Consider the following 18,280-nt stretch of genomic DNA (forward strand, 5'->3'; position numbering starts at 1 on the left):
TTTTTTTAGTAAATTCCCCTCTAATATATATTCTATTCTCTTTGTTGGATACATAAAGACTAGATTTGTCTGAACAAAATGCTGTCAAATTGTGATAAAAATTGTAATTTGTCAACAAAAATAATTTATGGACTATTGCCTAGGAGTAGGATACAGGATAGAGGTATCCGTGCAGGATTCTTCTCCCACCATGGAACAATATAATCCTGGTTTCCTGTTCAAACATTATTTACTATCCAACCCCCAGTCAGAAAATTAAATAAAAAAACTTGAAAAAAAAGTTTTTTTCCAATTTTGGAGATCTTAAGAGAAATAAAAATCATCTGAATAAACTACAAATGTGAAAAAATTAACAAAAAAAAACGTTGCAAAAGAAGAAAAAGGATAGAAAACGCAATAAAGAATGGGTAATCGAACCAAAGAATCAGTTTTGTTAATGTACAGTACATCCTTTTTGAGCACACTCAGGGGCGTACGAGGGCTTTTGTTTAGGGGGGGGGCAAAATNCACATAAGACTCTATACTGAGACACTGGTAACCGCCAAAAAAGTTTTCTAAAAAAGTTTTCGGAAATAAAGTCCTAAATTTTGATACTAAAAAAGTCCTGTGGAAAAAAGTCCTTTAAAATAATTACATATTATGTAAGCAAAATTTGTTTAAAAAAGGGAAAAAAAACATTAAAATTACTAAACATTTCAAAAGTAGTCTTGTGTACAGTGTACACTGTACAGTACAGTCTTGTGTACAGTGTACATGTTTGGGCCAGTTGACATAGGGATTATAAGGGTATAATTGACAGAACTGATTCTTTGCAGTAAACAATTGAATAAAGTCGTAAAAAAGAAAATTCAGAAAGACAAATTAGATAATTTAAAGCTAGATAAATTTTCTTTTTTTTCTTTTAAATTCGGAAACTTTATTACCTTCTTCAAGAGACATTTAGCCAATAACTTGGCTCAAATAAACAAGGGGTGTTCAGAAAAAATGATAAACAAATATAGTTTTCCTATGAAGAATGTCCACTCTCTCTGATCTTCGATATGGAAGTAATCATCAATAGAGATCCTGAGATCCTTTCCCGAGTTATCCTTGGTTAGGGTTTGAACGAATTGTTTGTAAAGATCAGCTGTAGAATGATCCCCAGGGAAAAAGTTAAGACTGATCTCGACCTCTATTACAGGATATTCCTTGCTCGGCTCAATCAAACGTAAATCTAGAAAGAAATATGTTCAAGGGAGTGTTAATGTAACTTGAAGTGATCCCTTAATTAAAGAGTTACATGTATAATTCACAAAGGTGCATTTTACATCTCTTTTCTTTTCGCTGGATAAATAAGAATTGATTCACAAGTTATGTACAGACAAAGGATTTAAAATTTCTGCTTGTAATTCAGTTTTTATTTTTGTCGACTTGACAATTTTTCAATGGGTTTTACACTATTTTACGTAAATTTCAGTATTTGCGAAAATAAACAAATAGCCATGAATATTGAATATGTGGGAACACTTTTAAAGAGTTCCATATAATCATTTCATTAAAAAAACTAAATATCTGCAACGTTCCATTCTCAGAAAATGGAGAATACGACATTTAATGAATTCTTTCGATGTGTGGCTTATTTAGGGTTTAACTGTATAGGAAATAAATAGAAATGGGTTAGAAGAACAAAATTGTAAACAAGTTCCTGTTTTTACCTATATTGCATGCAATAGCTTAACTTCCGTTAAAAACAAATAAAGTTTAGTTTACTCAAATGACGACATCTGGAGAAGAAAACAGAAAGTTTGCAGAAAATTGTTGAATTTATAAAGAACTCCGGAAACTAAAACGGTTTTGTTAAAAATGGCAGATTTCTCGGGAAAAGATATGGCGCATTTCCTATAAATAAATATGGCAGATTTCTTGAAAATAAATATGGCGCATTTCTTATAAATAAATATGGCAGATTTCTCTGAAATACATATTGAGGATTTCTCTAAAAAAATATTGCGGATTTCCTGGAAATATTTTTGGCGGATTTCTTGAAAATAAGTATGGCGGATTTCTCTGAAATAAATATGGCGGATTACCTGAAAAATCCTTCCATGTTTGGAACTGAAAGTTTTCAACAGTGCTGTAGGTAACAACTTTGTGCACGGTGTTAGTCTGAGGTTAAATTATTTTAAACTTTAACAATTTATTAAAATTATGAAAGATAAAAATCACAAAGAGAGTAAAAAATATTTATCATCTTTAACAGCTAAAATGATTATGATAAAAATAATAGATTTCTTATTATTAAGATAATTATTCCTTTGTGTCAGCTGATTTAGAAGTATGGAAGCATTTAACTAGGTGACCGACCTCGGGCCGCTTAATGGTAAGCGAACTGAACAGAAAATAAAAATTATAATACATGGTGTCCCAAAAAAACATGGGAGTTAAATATAGAGAACTTTGTCCAGATTTTAATTTAATTATTTACATTATTTTCTTGATACAAGCTGGTTCATATATTAAATTTCGGAAATAACAGACGATTTTTAAGTATATATGTCTCTTAATTTCTATGCTATTGTTTATTAGGACACCGGGTTTCTAAATAAACCCGGGAATCAATTGTGACGACTTTAAAATCGTCTTTGCTAAAGAAATATTTCATATTTATTGAAACACCCTGTGCTGGACTGGAACTTTAGGAATTTAGGTTGAAAACCTTGCTATTTGTATTTAGTACATGAAAGAGGTTTTCGGAATACATTTGGAAGATTCTCAGTTGGGATGGGAGAGGGGGGGATCTAGGTGAAGAGGAAGGTTTGTATAGAGGATAATTGGGAAGGGAAATGTCAAGACCCCAAAAAGGAAACTCGGGAGTTTCGTTCAACGACACTCTTTTAAATTTCGGGTTCAGGAGTCTTAAAAGTTTCTGAAGTCAGTACTAGTAAGAAGAAGAACGAACTAGATTAAGGGACCAGGGGGGGGGGACCCAGAGAAGGAATGGATGGGTATTTGGATGGATGTACGAAATAGGGGAATTAAAGGTAGGATTAAAATTTAATAAATTAGTAAAATTGTGAGGAGATAAATAAAAGGAAGAATGGATAAATGAATGGTTGAAAGGATCGATGAAAGAATCTATAAAAGAATGAAAGGATAATGATAGGATGAAAGGATGAATAAGAAAAGATAAATGAAAGGTTGAAAGGATTAACGAAATGTAGAAATGATAAATGAAAGGATGAATAAAGGAATTTCTGAAAGTAGGAAAGGATAAATGAAAGAATAAATGAAAGGATAAATGAAAGGATAAATGAAAGAATAAATGAAAGGATAAATGAAAACCTGAGAAATCTCTGAAGATCTTCAGTTCTGCAGAATGTCTCGCAATGGTAGAGTGCTCGTGCATTTAAAACTGGAAAAAAATCCAAATTAAATTCCGACCTCCGCTCTCTAATTGTTTATTCCTAGTGAATGCGGTTTACCATATTTAATTATTCTGGGAAATGAAAAAGAAAATGAATTTATTTCAAACATGGAGAGAAAGTTAAGCACAGGAACTGAATAGAAATAAAAAACTTTTAAAAATTAAAAAAAGATGAATCACGGGATAAAAGAAGAAAATTCTAGACGGAAAAAAGTTGCTACAGTAATAAACCGAAATCTCTGAAATAGAAAAACGACTTTAAGCATCAAGTTATAACTGTATGCTTAATGACTGGATGATTAACTATACTATATACTAGTATAGTAAATCCTTGAAATTTAACTTCTACGTAGAAATGTTTAAAGTTTATATTTTGGTTAAATATTGTGTGGATTATATCTAAACTTAATTAGAATCAAATTCCATGAACAAAATTAACCATTTACGTCATTGATATATATAGTGCTATGTGTTTTGAAAAGGAAGTATCGTACAAATTTTACATAATTTAATACCACGTGATAATTGATCGCCACTTTTTTGTGCTGAGTCCAAACTTAATGAATTTGAGCCGCGTCTCAAATCCGCCGAAAACAGGTTTCAATTGAGCGCCAGCTTAAATCTTGAAACATTGAATACAATCATAAGTGGAACCAACCATATTTGAGTCACGTCTCAAATTTATAAAAATCTGGTTATTTAAAATTTTGCAAAAATTTTTGCATATTTGAAATGGCATGGTCAAGGGCTTTTCAAAAATGTATAATTTTTCATTTTTTGGACAACTTTTTTTTGCAAACATTTTTACTATATTACTGGATTTTGCGATAAAAAATTAAATTTTTGCAAATGTGCAAATTTTTTTGCAGATTCTAAAAGTAGTGCACAATAGCTTTCCAATGATGTATCATTTATCATAATTGGACATCAAACATGGGATTTAGAGGGGGGGGGGCCAAATTGCCCCCCCCCCCCAGCATATCCTGGTTTTCAAGTACCCCAGCAGAGATAGGGTTAAGAGAGCTGGATGCCTGATTAACACTTTAAACCTTTGAGTAACAATGGTGAAGATATTGTCGTTTTTCATGTAAAAGATTAAATTCTGTAACTTCATTCATTGCACAATTCTGCAAGTCACTCACAGAGAGTAATTGCAATTGAAAATGATCAATTTACAGATAATAAAACAAAGATATCTCCGTAAAAAGGTTAATAGAATACCATTGTGAATCGATCATGTATCTCTGAACACTGCGGATCACTTGAAAATATGTCAACAGGCCCTTTAAGCGATGTTGTCTAATGTTTGAAGTGCTAAAGTTGGAGAAGGAATAGTTAGGAGTTCAAGGAGAGAGAAAGTAAAAAGTTTAAAATATTCATTTTTGCACATTTCCAAAAAGTTGTCGAATGCATATGGTATCGGGAAAGTTTAAGATGATTCTCATCAGTGTCTTTTTTAAGCCCTTGTTTATAATATGATGATCTAAACATATTCAGTTTGTTTTTTATTTACTTCCGAAAAGGTCATTTAAAGGGACTGTAAGCGTAATTTCAAGTGACCCTCCAAGCAAAGATGTCAATGCTCGATTTACAAGTTTACACAGACATCCTTGAAACCTTAATTTTGGAAAATAACGCCGCTGTTTTTGACTTGAAAAGTGTTTAATTCAGATAATTTTTCCTTTGTTATTTAGAATGCGCAGGTCACTTTTGAAGAGATTCCACAAATGAAAATAAACGATTAAAAAACACACAAAAATGAATATATAATTCATGTTTGATCAAACAAAGCTTTAAGGGCACAGTTATAAATCTAGCATTGCCATCTTTGCCTGGATGGTCCCTTCAAATTACGGAACAGTCCCTTCAAATTACGGAACAGTCCCTTCAAATTACGGAAAAGTCCCTTCAAATTACGGAAAAGTCCCTTCAAATTACAGAAAAGTCCCTTCAAATTACGGAAAAGTCCCTTCAAATTACGGAAAAGTCCCTTCAAATTACGGAACAGTCCCTTCAAATTACGGAACAGTCTCTTCAAATTACGGAACATCTAAAAATTAAGTAAGTTCTAACCCCATGTCCTGGTACAGTATTCTTTGCAATTCTGAACTAAAACTATATAAGATGGAAAGATTACCTATAACGGCATGATTTAGAGAAATAAAAAACATCGAATTGAGCTGAATGCGTCGCTTTGGAACAAAGAAGAATGCAGAATTATATAAATTGCATTTAAAACCTTTGTTATATTCGTTTTATTAAACATGTCAGATGTTTGAAGATATTGAACGTAGAGTTTAAATACACCTGCATTTCAAGTATAAAATATTCAAGTTTATTGAATTCTAGTTCTAAACCGGAGAAACGATATATTTCTAACCCAAAGGTACATTTATCTATTCCATCCTATCCCTGGTTCTAAATAAAAGGGGTCCCGAAAAAAGTAATCTCTCCTTTCCTATTCTAACTTGGCTTATCCTATCCTTTCCTTCCTTTTCATTTTTCCTTTCGTTTCCCATATCCTATCCTTTCCTTCCTTTTTAGTTTTTCCTTTTGTTTCCCATATCCTACCCTTTCCAACTTTTCCTATTTTTATTTTTATTTCCTGTTTTATCCTATCTTTCCTTTCACATACTTCTTTTCCTTTCCTTTTCTCTTCTTCCTTTTATTTTATTCCTTTTCCTTCATTATCCTGTTCTACCTTTTTTCTCCTATTCCACCATATTTTTCCTATAGTATCCTTCCTTTACATTCTTTTTTTTTTCTTTTCTTTCTTTTCATCCTCTCCTTACTTTTTCCTTTGAGTAAATTATAATGTACCTAAAAAATCTCGTACTTCAAACAGCTAAATCAGCTTCCTTTCCTTCCTTTCACGTCCATTCTTTTCTACTCTATCCTGTCTTTCCTTTTCTATCCTATCCATACTTTCCTTTTCGATCCTGTTCATACTTTCCTTTCCTATCCTGTCCATACTTTCCTTTTCTATCCTATCCATACTTTCCTATTCTATCCTGTTCAAACTTTCCTTTCCTATCCTGTCCATACTTTCCTTTTCTATCCTGTCCTTCTTTTTCTATCCTGTCCATATTTTCCTATTCTATCCTGTCCATACTTTCCTATTCTATCCTGTTCAAACTTTCCTATTTTATCCTTCCTTTACCTTTCCATTTTACTTATCCTTCAATCTTCCTACCTTTTCATATATTGCATATAATAATGTACCCTTTTTTCTTTTTTCTTTTTTCTTCTACATTTATAATTTTATTCTATTTACCCATTTTAGTCTACTTAATTCTATTCTATTTTATTATATTCTATTCTTTTCTATTTTATTATATTCTATTCCATTATATTCTATTCTATTTTATTCTATTCTATTCTATTCTATTCTATTCTATTCTATTCTATTCTATTCTATNCTGCATAAAGTATATATATATTTCCCCAGCAATATGTTTCTATCTATCTATCTATCTGCATAAAGTATATATATATTTCCCCAGCAATATGTTTCTATCTATCTATCTATCTGCATAAAATATATATATATTTCCCCAACAATATGTTTCTATCTATCTATCTAATAATGTTAAACCCGAAATCAAGGCTTTTCCTAAAAATTGACAATATTTGAATAAATCGAGATTTAACTTGATTTTAAATTCGAAGAAATATTATAATATGAATATGGATGAAAATCAGAAGAAATACAATGTCATCCTTTTCATTTCTTTTTCATCATGATTATTGATTTGTGAAATGGATAAAGTCCCAATACTAGATTTGAATTTAAAACAAGCAAATAAATTGTTAAACTTTCGAGCAACACATAAAAATCTTTTCAAAAGTATTTTTTCCGAAATTTCAAGCCTATTGGAACACACCGTCTGTTTGTTTGATGAGAAGTTTGTTTGTTTGTTGTTTGTTTGTTTATATCTGTTGGTGGATAAAGTTAAGATAAATGTGAACGATGTGGAAAATTTAAAGTTTAAAACCTCTGTTATAACCTGTCAGAACTTGGTTTCTCTCCAAAGAGAATAGAATATATATTAGAGAGGAATTTACTAGAAAAAAGTGTATAACGGCCATTTTGTTGTACTGTTTCCATACTGCAGGTGTACTTCACATATTTATGCTCTATATAACCTTATGGGCCCTGGAATATCATTTTATAGAAAATCTAAAATTAATATTAAAAGAAAACCAAATTATGAAATAGGCTGGTTTCATAATTGACCAATGATCATTTCACAAAGACTCTATGCCTTTCACTTTACAAACGATGATTTTCCCTTATAACTATAAATCAAATGATGTTTTTTATTCACCTAATTCATTATAAAGCTTATTTAACGGCTTTAAAAAATTCGAAATTGAAATTGAAATTGAACTCCCTTTCAGGCTGAAAGGGACTGACAAAATTCATACCGAGGGATTTTATAAATTCCGCTCTAATATATATTCTATTCTCTTTGTTTCTGTCATATAAAGGAACGATCCAACAAAAGGAGATGATACACAAAACGTGAAAAAAAATAGATAAAAATCTTAGAAAATGAAAATTATATTTCTAAATTAAAAAATTTGATCTTTCGCTTTTCAAAAAATCCTTCGAATTTATCTCAAAACTTTTTAGAGTCATTGGCTGGAATGGTCCAGATTAAAACTATTAGGCCATGAAATCATATTTTTGTTGTGGTAATTCTCGCATGATTTAGTAACTATAATGAGATCCCTTTAATTAAAAAAATACAGAAATGAAATCGTTTAGGAAGATTTTTGTGTTGAATTACCCTTTAAATAAACCAAGACTTTTTACTCTTTTGACATTTTCATAGAGACAGCAAGTCCCCCGCTAAACCTCCTCCAAATATCCCCATCAAACCCCTTGCTTCCTTCCTCCAAATAGAGATGGTCATTGTTTTTGTGAACAAACAACATTTTTCGTAAACGATGATGTCGTTCAGAAAAAAAACGCTGAACGAACAACCTTGATTGTTCAGTGATTTTTCAAACGAACGATTTAAAATCGTTTGAATGAACTTGAAAAAATTATCATTTTTTACTGAACCAACGAATTTTCCGAAAGGTTAAAAAAAAATACAGTTTTTTACTGAAAGAACAATTTTTTCAAACGAACTTATTTTACTGAAAGAATAATTTTATTGAACAAACGATATTTACTGAACAACCAGTTTTACTAGACAATTTCGTTTGTTTTGAGAAAACGAACGAAATTGATGGAAAATGAGCGATAATATTGAGAACGGATGAAATAAAATTTTTGAACGATTAAAAAACAAAATGAAAAAAGCCGAAAGCGCCCATCTCTACCTCTAAATTCCCCCATTAAACCCCTCATTTCTTTTCCTAGTTTTCCGCTCTCTAACATGAACATGAACATCACTTTGTCCCAACTCACTCTACCTCAACTTGACATATTATCATAATCATAATCTCCATAATTTCCAAGCTCTCTTTTTTGGCTTTTATTACAAAGCAACCAAAATTACATAAAGCAAAAGCAGAAAATGGTTAAACCGTTTCTTAATATCTTTTTAACGGTAAAGACTTTGCTATACTGAACAAAAGAAAACTATTGACCTGCCGACTTTAAAACTTTTTAAATTCTTTGATTTTTAAAGAGCTTATAAAATTAGCCCAGAAAAAAACGAAAAAAAACGTAAACCTAGCTTTGTGAAGTAACTTAGCTCAATTCTGGCATTAAAAACACAGAACACAGTTTGAAAGTCCCAGGACTAGGAATGTTTTTGTTTTATCATTGTTTCAGGAGTCAAACTTAATTGTAAAATCAGGCCCATCATTGTATATTGTAAGAGTGAGCACACGGTGTAAAGAGGGGGGGGGGCAGAGCCCTGTTACTTGATTTTAACATTTGATCTTACAGGTAGGCATAAGATGGTTGCCCCCCCCCCGGACCCGCAAACCCCTCCAGTTGTATTTTGTGAAACTGACATGCTATTTTCTAATTATTAAGAAGTTATCATGTTTATTGGGATACCCTGTAGGCACAGGAAGGGGGGCACGATTCCTTTGCCCCCTCATCAGTTCAAACAACTCCTCTTTTAAAAATTTATTTCAAGAATTTAAAGATATTATTTATATAAACTTTGAAACTGTTATTTTCCGTATTTATCTATGCATTGTAGAAATTATCGATAAGATACGTCACACATACTGTTTTTAACAGTATGTATGACGTTTATTTATCAGCAAGACAAGACATTCCGTAAAATCATTATATTTAGTCTAGCTCTGGCCCAGATATCGTGAATAAATGTAAAAAGTATAATCCTCCATGTCTCTTTAAGTCATAAATCACCCCCATTCATATTTCATACTTAATATCTAGTTAGAAAGTGTTCCCTGCACTATAATTCTTTTATAAAGTTCTTAAAAGCTGAGAAAATGCTACTTTTCAATTTTCTGCAGAAAGTTTTATCTCTGTCAAATATATTCAGTTAAGATTAAGGGTATAATGGTGTAAAACTCCAATAAAATTATATTAGACTTTAAAAAATGAAAAATAGAGCAATCGTAAAAATGAAGAAAAAGAATAAGATTAAAACAAGAAAAAGAATAAAAGCAAGAACAAGAACAAGAACAGGAACAAGGACAAGAACAGGAACAAGAACAAGAACAAGAACAGGAACAAGAACAAGAACAGGAACAAGAACAAGAACAAGAATAAAAACAATAACAAGAACAAGAAGAAAAACAAGAACAAGAACAAGAAAAAGAACAGGAACAAGAACAAGAACAAGAACAAGAACAAGAACAAGAACAAGAACAAGAACAAGAACAAGAACAAGAACAAGAATAAAAACAATAAAAAGAACAAGAAAATGAACAAGAACAATAATGAAAACAAAAATAAAAACCAATAACAAGAACAAGAACAAGATCAAGAACAAGAATAAAAAAGAACAAGAACAAAAAAAAGGAAAAAAAACAAATAAATAAACAAATTACCTTCGTTAATATTTGCTCCAATAGTAACTAGAAGCACTAGAACAATAATGATGTTCATCAAAGTAATATTATTCAATGAATTCTCTGTCTCCTGAACGACAAAAAACCGTTCATGTCACCACTTTGCATCGAAAAATTGTATTCGAAAACATTTTTTAATTTCTTTTTGACATAATAAAAGAGAAGTAAACCTATAGGCATAATTAGGGGAAATCAATCAATCAAATTTGGTTTGGTTCCAGAGCACTATATTTTGGAGACCACTGTATTGTTTTCAATTTAAAACTTTCAATAGGAAAGGGAACAAGTCTTATATTCATCTTAAACTTCATTTCCGACTTTTCAAAGAATTGAAAAACAACAAATACAGATCCTAGATCTTATTCTTGCACTTGAAGAAATAAAAAGAAAAATGAAATTGGCAATAAAATGAATTTTTACCGTTTACCAAGATATATACTTCAATTTTGCAAGGATATAAACGATAACAATGCTAGGCCGAGACTCAAATGTTTATAAAGGAACACCCACATCACCTAAAAAAAACCCCCCCCCCCCCACTCTTCATGTAGGGGGGGGGGAAAGACAAGTAACCCCCCCCCCCTCAGACTTTAAAGAGATAAAATGAGGTAAAGGAAAAGTTGTTCAATTCTGAAATAAAACAAATTGCCAGGTTTATCTAAACTCGATATTTTATAGATTGTAAATCAAAGTATTTATTTTTAGACAAGGTTTCTCCAAATTGTAGAACTTTCTTGAGCTAAACTTTTCATAAAGGGGGGGGGGTGATTTCGTAGATTAATTTCATGAAAATTTTATTTGAAGATTAATTAAGATTGTGAAATTAGTTGAATGATTGTTTGGGGGTTATAACTAATAAAGTTGTAAATGGTTTAGCTATTTATGCATCAGAAAGCTCATAATAACTGTAATTTGAGGTTTTGCCAAAATATAAGTTTTATACAACAATTTAGAGTAAAAAGAATAAATTAGAATATAATAACCAGGAATGCAAAGGAAGAGACTCCTTTAAAATCAACTCAAGTTTCTGCATTTTTCTATAAATTGTAAAAAAAGAACTGAGAAAAGGAAAATAAGCGGAAATGTTCTTTATATTGAATAAAATACCGACCATGAAGAGATTGGACCAATTTGAAGGCAATAAACTTCACATTCCCATTCGACTATTATGCACCTTTTTCTGGGGGGTTTCAAATTAGATTGTTAAAGATTTTTAATCATCCTATAATTATTTTTATAAGATAAAATTCCTGAATTGGTTTGAAAACAAAAATTTCAGTTAAAAGTTTTAAAACATTAAAACGATTTTTATCAATTGCTAGATAAAAAAGCAGTCAAACTTTCATATAATGATTTAGGTTCAATATTGTCTAATTCTTCCTCCTTCAATTATATCTTCGTATCATTTCTTTTCTCGTACTTGTACAAAACTGCAACATATCATGTCCTGTCTAATTAAACAGTATCATGTCCTGTCTAATTAAACAGTATCATGTCCTGTCTAATTAAAGAGTATCATGTCCTGTCTAATTAAACAGTATCATGTCCTATTTAATTAAACAGTATCATGTACTGTCTAATTAAACAGTATCATGAACTATTTAATCAAACAGTATCATGTCCTATTTAATTAAACAGTATCATGTCCTATTTAATTAAACAGTATCATGTACTGTCTAATTAAACAGAAACATGTCCTGTCTAATTAAACAGTACCATGTCCTATTTAATTAAACAGTATCATGTCCTATCTAATTAAACAGTACCATGTCCTATTTAATTAAACAATAGCATGTCCTATTTAATTAAACAGTATCATGTCCTATCTAATTAAACAGTATCATGTACTGTCTAATTAAACAGTATCATGTCCTATCTAATTAAACAGTATCATGTCCTGTCTAATTAAACAGTATCCTGTCCTGTCTAATTAAAAAGTATCATGTCCTATCTTATTAAACAGTATCATGTCCTATCTAATTAAACAGTATCATGTCATGTCTAATTAAAAAGTGTCATGTCCATTCTAATTAAACAGTATCATGTCCTGTCTAATTAAACAGTGAATAAGGAAAGTAAAAGTTAAATTGTGGATCTTAATCATGGTTTTGATACGGATTTAAAATCTATCACGAAAATAATTAAAAGTTTTCCACGCATTTGAAAGAAAAAACTAAAATCTAATTAGCATTAAGAAAAACGAAATAAAACCATGGAATTAGAAGACGGAATTTAAACTACTTAAATCGAAATTACTTAAAGAATAGTAAATTGTTAAGATTAAATTAATGGTTTTTGTTCCTTGTTGCACTGATCTACTAAAACATCAGCCTCCGAGGTTAGGTTCAGGAACAAATCCTCCTTATCCTCCACATGGATATCCCCGGCCTCCAAACGTATAGGAGGCTCATGAACTAGTTTATAATCCTTGTGTTGGAGGCTGGAGGAGGTTAGGTTTCCACATGGTCCTAATACACACCCACAGTTCAAACTATTAAAGGGACTGTAAGCGTAATTTTAACTGACCATCCATGCAAAGATGACAATGCCCGATTTACAATTGTACCCTTGAAACGTTAATCTCATCAAAAATGTAGAAGGTATTGTCGTTTTTCTGACTCTTATTAACAAAAAATGCACAAGTCACTTACAAATGCATAGAAACCGCAAATGAAAATAAAAAGTTTAAAGAAAAAAACATTGATATCTAATTCATACTTGACCAGACAAAGCTTACCCTCTATTTTGACTGCAGAATTGGTTTAGAAATAATACATTAAAAATACATTATTTAAATTAGAAAAATTCTCCAAGAAAATCAAGAAAATTCGCGAAATTCACTTAAGAATTGTTGTCTTGTAAATCATGTCCGAAGTAAACACATTTACATTTAAACGATAAAATTATTACTCAAAAGAGAAAAATTGAACAATAGTTTATAGCATAAAAACTATATAATTTATTTAAAACGAATAATTTTTAAAATTCTTTCATTGATTTTAACCCAAATTGATTTCTATTACAAGGATGTGATTGTGTGGTAGTGTACTGTTTTATTTCTATGGATTTAATAAGCAGTATTGTTAATATATCTATTTTAAATCTACTTCGAATTTAAATTACTTTTAGAAATAGTAAAACGAAAAATAGAAGTGTTTCGGTTGAGTTGGAACTTGAAGAAGTTAGAAGGGGAGGCTGCCTTGAATTTTAAGATGTAGAGTTTCGATTAAAAAGTGTAAAGTTTGGTTTGAATCGGAGTTTTATTATTATTTTAGAAATACAGTATTTAAAAAATAGGCTTTCAGGTTACTTCGCACCCGTCTTCTATTTAAATTGTGTACATTTTCTCTTTGTATACATTGTATAACATTCATAATTCTCTAAAAAAAAGTTGCGAAATTTTAAAATTTAATGAAATCGAATTTTGTTGGAGGCTTATTTTGATTATACACCCGATCGGTTCAGCCGTTTTGACGTTTATTGGATACAAACAGACAGACAAATAATCTAAAATAAATAGATATATACTACATAAAGCGCTTGAAATAGTGCTAAGTAAACGAATTGTAAGAATTTCCAACATATTTATCAATTATCCGACATAAGTAGAATTATTCTCTAGCAAAGAAATTAAATCCTATATATTCCAAGGTAATTTTTGAACATGAACCAAGAATATTTTTCTAAAAACTTTTTTTTCTCTCAAGTTTGACATCTAATATTCAGGATGCAAAGTTTGTTCCCAAGTTGTTCAAGTTTATATATTTAAGAATACATACTTGGTTCCTGTATCTACAGTTTAAACTAGGGATAAAGAATTTGCAAAAAAACTGAAAGAAAGTTGTAAAATTGAGATTAAAAATCCGGAAGCCGAATTTAAATAATTTGAGCTTTTGGTTAAATTTGAACCGCGGCTCCAAGATTTAAGCCGGCTCAAATAAAACCGGTTATTAGCGGATTTCTTAGATTACGGTTGATAAAAACGAACGCAGAAAAATCCTTAAAATAACACAAAATATAGTTAAGAAAATTATTTCAAAATTTTCTTAATAACCGATTACATTTCTCGTCTTGATTTACAAAAATCTTACATTTCTCGCTTATAATTGTTCTTTAAATTGATCAGGCATTTTGAAGAGACCCCTCTTCCTCCCTCAAGCCAGAATTTATCCATTTTAAGAACAAAAAATAGTCATTAGATACAATTAAATCCTGGCTTATTAAAATAATAGCTTATAATCTGCATATTTTATTATTACAGAGACGATTTTCCAATATGATGATTTGGACATAAATAAATAAATAAATAAAAGATCAACCATCATAAAATTCGATCTTAAGCTTAAAAAAACGTTTAAAGTTAGAATAATTCTTTGGCAACGAAATAAGGAAGTTTAGGGCTTTATAGAGTGTAGGAATGTATAGCAATGTATATATATATATGTAATAGATTCTAAAGACTTATATATTGTACTCCTTTAAATTAAAATTAAATTGTACTGAAGGTTGCCTAAATGCGCGAGAAATCCGAAACAGTACAAACTGTTTATAGCCAGGAGGGTCAACCACAGGTAGAAGGTGAGGCTGGCCAGTGCAGCGAAGAAAATCCTGTTTTTAGAATCAGGTTTAGAGGTCTTCCAGGAGAACAGACAGGGGAGCAGTGTTACAAGGAAGAAAAAACAGTCTATAGGCATCGATAATTATAATAATAATAATAATGATAAAAATAATAATGAATACAATACAATACAATACAATACAATACAATACAATACAATACAATACAATACAATACAATACAATACAATACAATACAATACAATACAATACAATAAAATACAATACAATACAATACAATACAATACAATACAAACAAACAGATATTACTTCTTTATATATATGATATACATTTTTTGATTAACTAAACCCCCCCCCCCCGTGTGGGGAAAAATGTTGGCTTTCTTACTCTTCTTGTAATTTTCAAGATTATTTTCAAGAAAATATCTAAATAATAATTATACTTCTACTACTAAAAACCTCGAAATGATCGCAATAATAATAACAATGGAGGATCTACTATAAAAATATTGTTTGTTTGAACGTATATTTTGCATTTTTTATGTTAAAATCTAGATCTACGTCATGCTTCCTTTCAATGCTAAAGTATATAAGTATCAATACGTATAATTGATTAATTATAATAATGTTAGAACAATAGAATAGACCCAGACAGCCTTGATTACCTATGCATAAAGAAAAATTATTAATTAATATTTATTAATATTATCGAGTGTTGCTGGCCTAGAAGGAGAATAACGACAATGATTTCGCTGAAGTTGATGATGATGTTGCAGAACCCACCCGGGCAGGTCCCCACCAGGTTCCGGGTCAACGGCATCATGTACAGTTGTACACCTGTACACTGGGCCTTAAAGGGACTGTTCAGAATTTAAACATGCTACGAATTTTGTTATAAAACACTTTTAATGATAACATTTCTAAAATGTCCTTTATGATTTAAAAATGTGATCGCTTGCGGATTTCCGAGCGATCTTTTATCTGGATGGTCTTACTCAGTAAAATGCACTTTAATAGTAGGAATATATTAAAGATAAAACCTTTCAATTCAATATATAAAAATAAAATAAAAATGAACGATGATCTTTCCAACCCGTTGTCGTAGAACTTTGATATTTCAAACCACCAATTCTGTTAGGTAAATATCAAGTAGTTTCACAATCATATTGCACATGTATAAGTATTAGAAGATTTGAGTTAGTGGCAAGAATTCAGTACTTTTCGATGTTTACACTTTTTTTAATGTGCCCTTTACCCCTTTATGTATCAATACAACTAATAAACTAAATTAAGGGTCATATTAGATGATCATCAAACTTAAAGATTAAAGGAGTGTAAAAAGGGAACTGTCGACGACTTAACTCCATTTAAAGAGGGACACAACCAGTACCCTTTAACCCCTTATCATAATTAATAATACAGGAAGCTATCTTCGTTTTTCTGTCTTGAAAGTGTTTAATTCTGATAGGATATTCCATTGCTTCTATGACAGAAATCTAGCAAATCTCTTTTATAGAGAAACCCCCGTAAAAAAATCTTAAACACATTGTTATCTTATATGCATTCTTAATCAGGCATAGCTTTCAAGGGTATCGTTGTGTATCGGACAGGAACCTAAAATAAATGAAGGGTCACTTGGAATTCCGTCTTAAGTCCCTTCAGTCCAAATGGAAATAATGTGCTATTAAGATCAAAGAATCATCAGACAAATAAAAAAGCTTTTAAATTGGTAAAAGATCTCAAATAAGATCTCAAATAAGAAAGCTAATAGGATCTCAAATAAGATCTTAAATAAGAACTCAAATAAGATTTCAAATAAGATCTTAAATAAGATCTCAAATAAGATCTTAAATAAGATCTCAAATAAGATCTCAAATAAGATCTTAAATAAGATCTCAAATAAGATCTCAAATAAGATCTTAAACATGATCTCAAATAACATCTCAAATAAGATCTCAAATAAAATCTCAAATAAGATCTCAAATAAGATCTCAAATAAGATCTCAAATAAGATCTCAAATAAGATCTCAAATAAGATCTCAAGAAACTTATTTTAGAAGTCGAAAACAGCATTGACAATATGAGTTTGTTTTTTCAGTCCAAAGGTTCTGGGAAAAAATTATTTTTATAGATTTTTTAGGATTGGCATTGATGGCAGAAACTTCTTTTGTGGAACCTAACTTTACAACCTTGGAGGCAGTTAAGCAAGGAAATAAACATCGGGGAGGGGAAACTGAAAGAAAACAACTGTCGTTGAAAATAACTAAATGTGTGAATATCCTTCGACCGAAGAATGACTCTTTAGACTCAACCCCAAAAATGAATTTATAAAATGTACTTACGTTTATTGGTCCCGAATCAAAGAGAATAGAATATATATTAGAGTGGAATTTAAACTAGAAAAAAGTGTAAAACGGCCATTTTGTTGTACTGTTTCCATACTGCAAGGTGTACTTCACATATTTGTGCTATATAACCTTTTGGGCCCTGGAACATCATTTTATAGAAAATCTAAAAGAAAACCAAATTATGAAATAGGCTGGTTTCATAATTGACCAATGATCATTTCACATAGACTCTCTATGCCTTTCACTTAACAAACGATGATTTAAAAAAATTCGAAATTGAAATGGATAGTCTAGGGAACATACTGTATTAATTTATTCTACTGCATAAAATTTGTGAACATTTACATGATTTGACTTTGAACTACCTTTCAGGCTGAAAGGGGCTGAAAAAATTCATACCGAGAGATTCCTTTAATTCCTCTCTAATATATATTCTATTCTCTTTGTCCCGAATATATAAAAGATGTCTCAATTACGTAATTATTTATGAATAAAAAGCAATTGTTATAATTCCTGGCTAGTCCCTTTACCTCAGTTCACATGGTATACATCAATCACAGGGTTGTACAAACAGTACATACAGTACACAGATCACTTAATTTACATAGTACATTCAGTACATCAGGGTTTATTCATTTTAGCTTGTGGATTATTTCCAACAGAGTTTTCTTGAATTTACGCAATTTTCTTCTGCAATATCACGAGGGTTGGGGGGGAGGAGACCTTGAAACCAATAAATATTGGTTTTATCATACTCCAGCATTCAGAACACACAGTTTCCACCTCCTGGAACCTAGTTCAACCAGGATATATATTGTGTTCTGTATCTGGGTATACCCTGAGCATACCAGGAACCAAGAAGAAGGAGGAGGATAGAGGATTCTGTATACTCGGCCTCTAGAGTCCAGCCTGATACTGAGCCCCAGGACAACTATCG

At 30.7% G+C, this 18,280-nt stretch overlaps 1 protein-coding gene across 3 annotated transcripts; it reads right to left on the reverse strand.

Annotated features, from left to right (window-relative positions):
• Positions 1-51: 51 nt before the first annotated feature.
• Positions 52-18,280, reverse strand: LOC111713490 (uncharacterized). Of its 3 annotated transcripts, none has more exons than XM_023488356.1 (10): positions 17,874-18,280; positions 15,719-15,832; positions 14,928-15,101; positions 12,719-12,885; positions 10,397-10,487; positions 3,322-3,391; positions 2,293-2,368; positions 2,070-2,145; positions 1,007-1,213; positions 52-214 (listed from the first exon to the last, which is right to left on the reverse strand). In XM_023488356.1, the coding sequence occupies exons 2-10, from the start codon at positions 15,816-15,818 to the stop codon at positions 126-128; spliced, it is 1,050 nt and encodes a 349-aa protein (XP_023344124.1). In that variant the 5' UTR covers positions 15,819-15,832; positions 17,874-18,280; the 3' UTR covers positions 52-125. The 3 variants fall into 3 exon arrangements, with proteins under 3 accessions (XP_023344124.1, XP_023344123.1, XP_023344122.1); XM_023488355.1 differs by having other exon boundaries at positions 53-214; positions 15,719-15,855; positions 17,874-18,279; XM_023488354.1 differs by having other exon boundaries at positions 54-214; positions 15,719-15,845; positions 17,874-18,279.

Source organism: Eurytemora carolleeae, unplaced genomic scaffold (assembly GCF_000591075.1).
Source record: "Eurytemora carolleeae unplaced genomic scaffold, Eaff_2.0 scaffold952, whole genome shotgun sequence".
NCBI lineage: Eukaryota > Metazoa > Arthropoda > Copepoda > Calanoida > Temoridae > Eurytemora > Eurytemora carolleeae.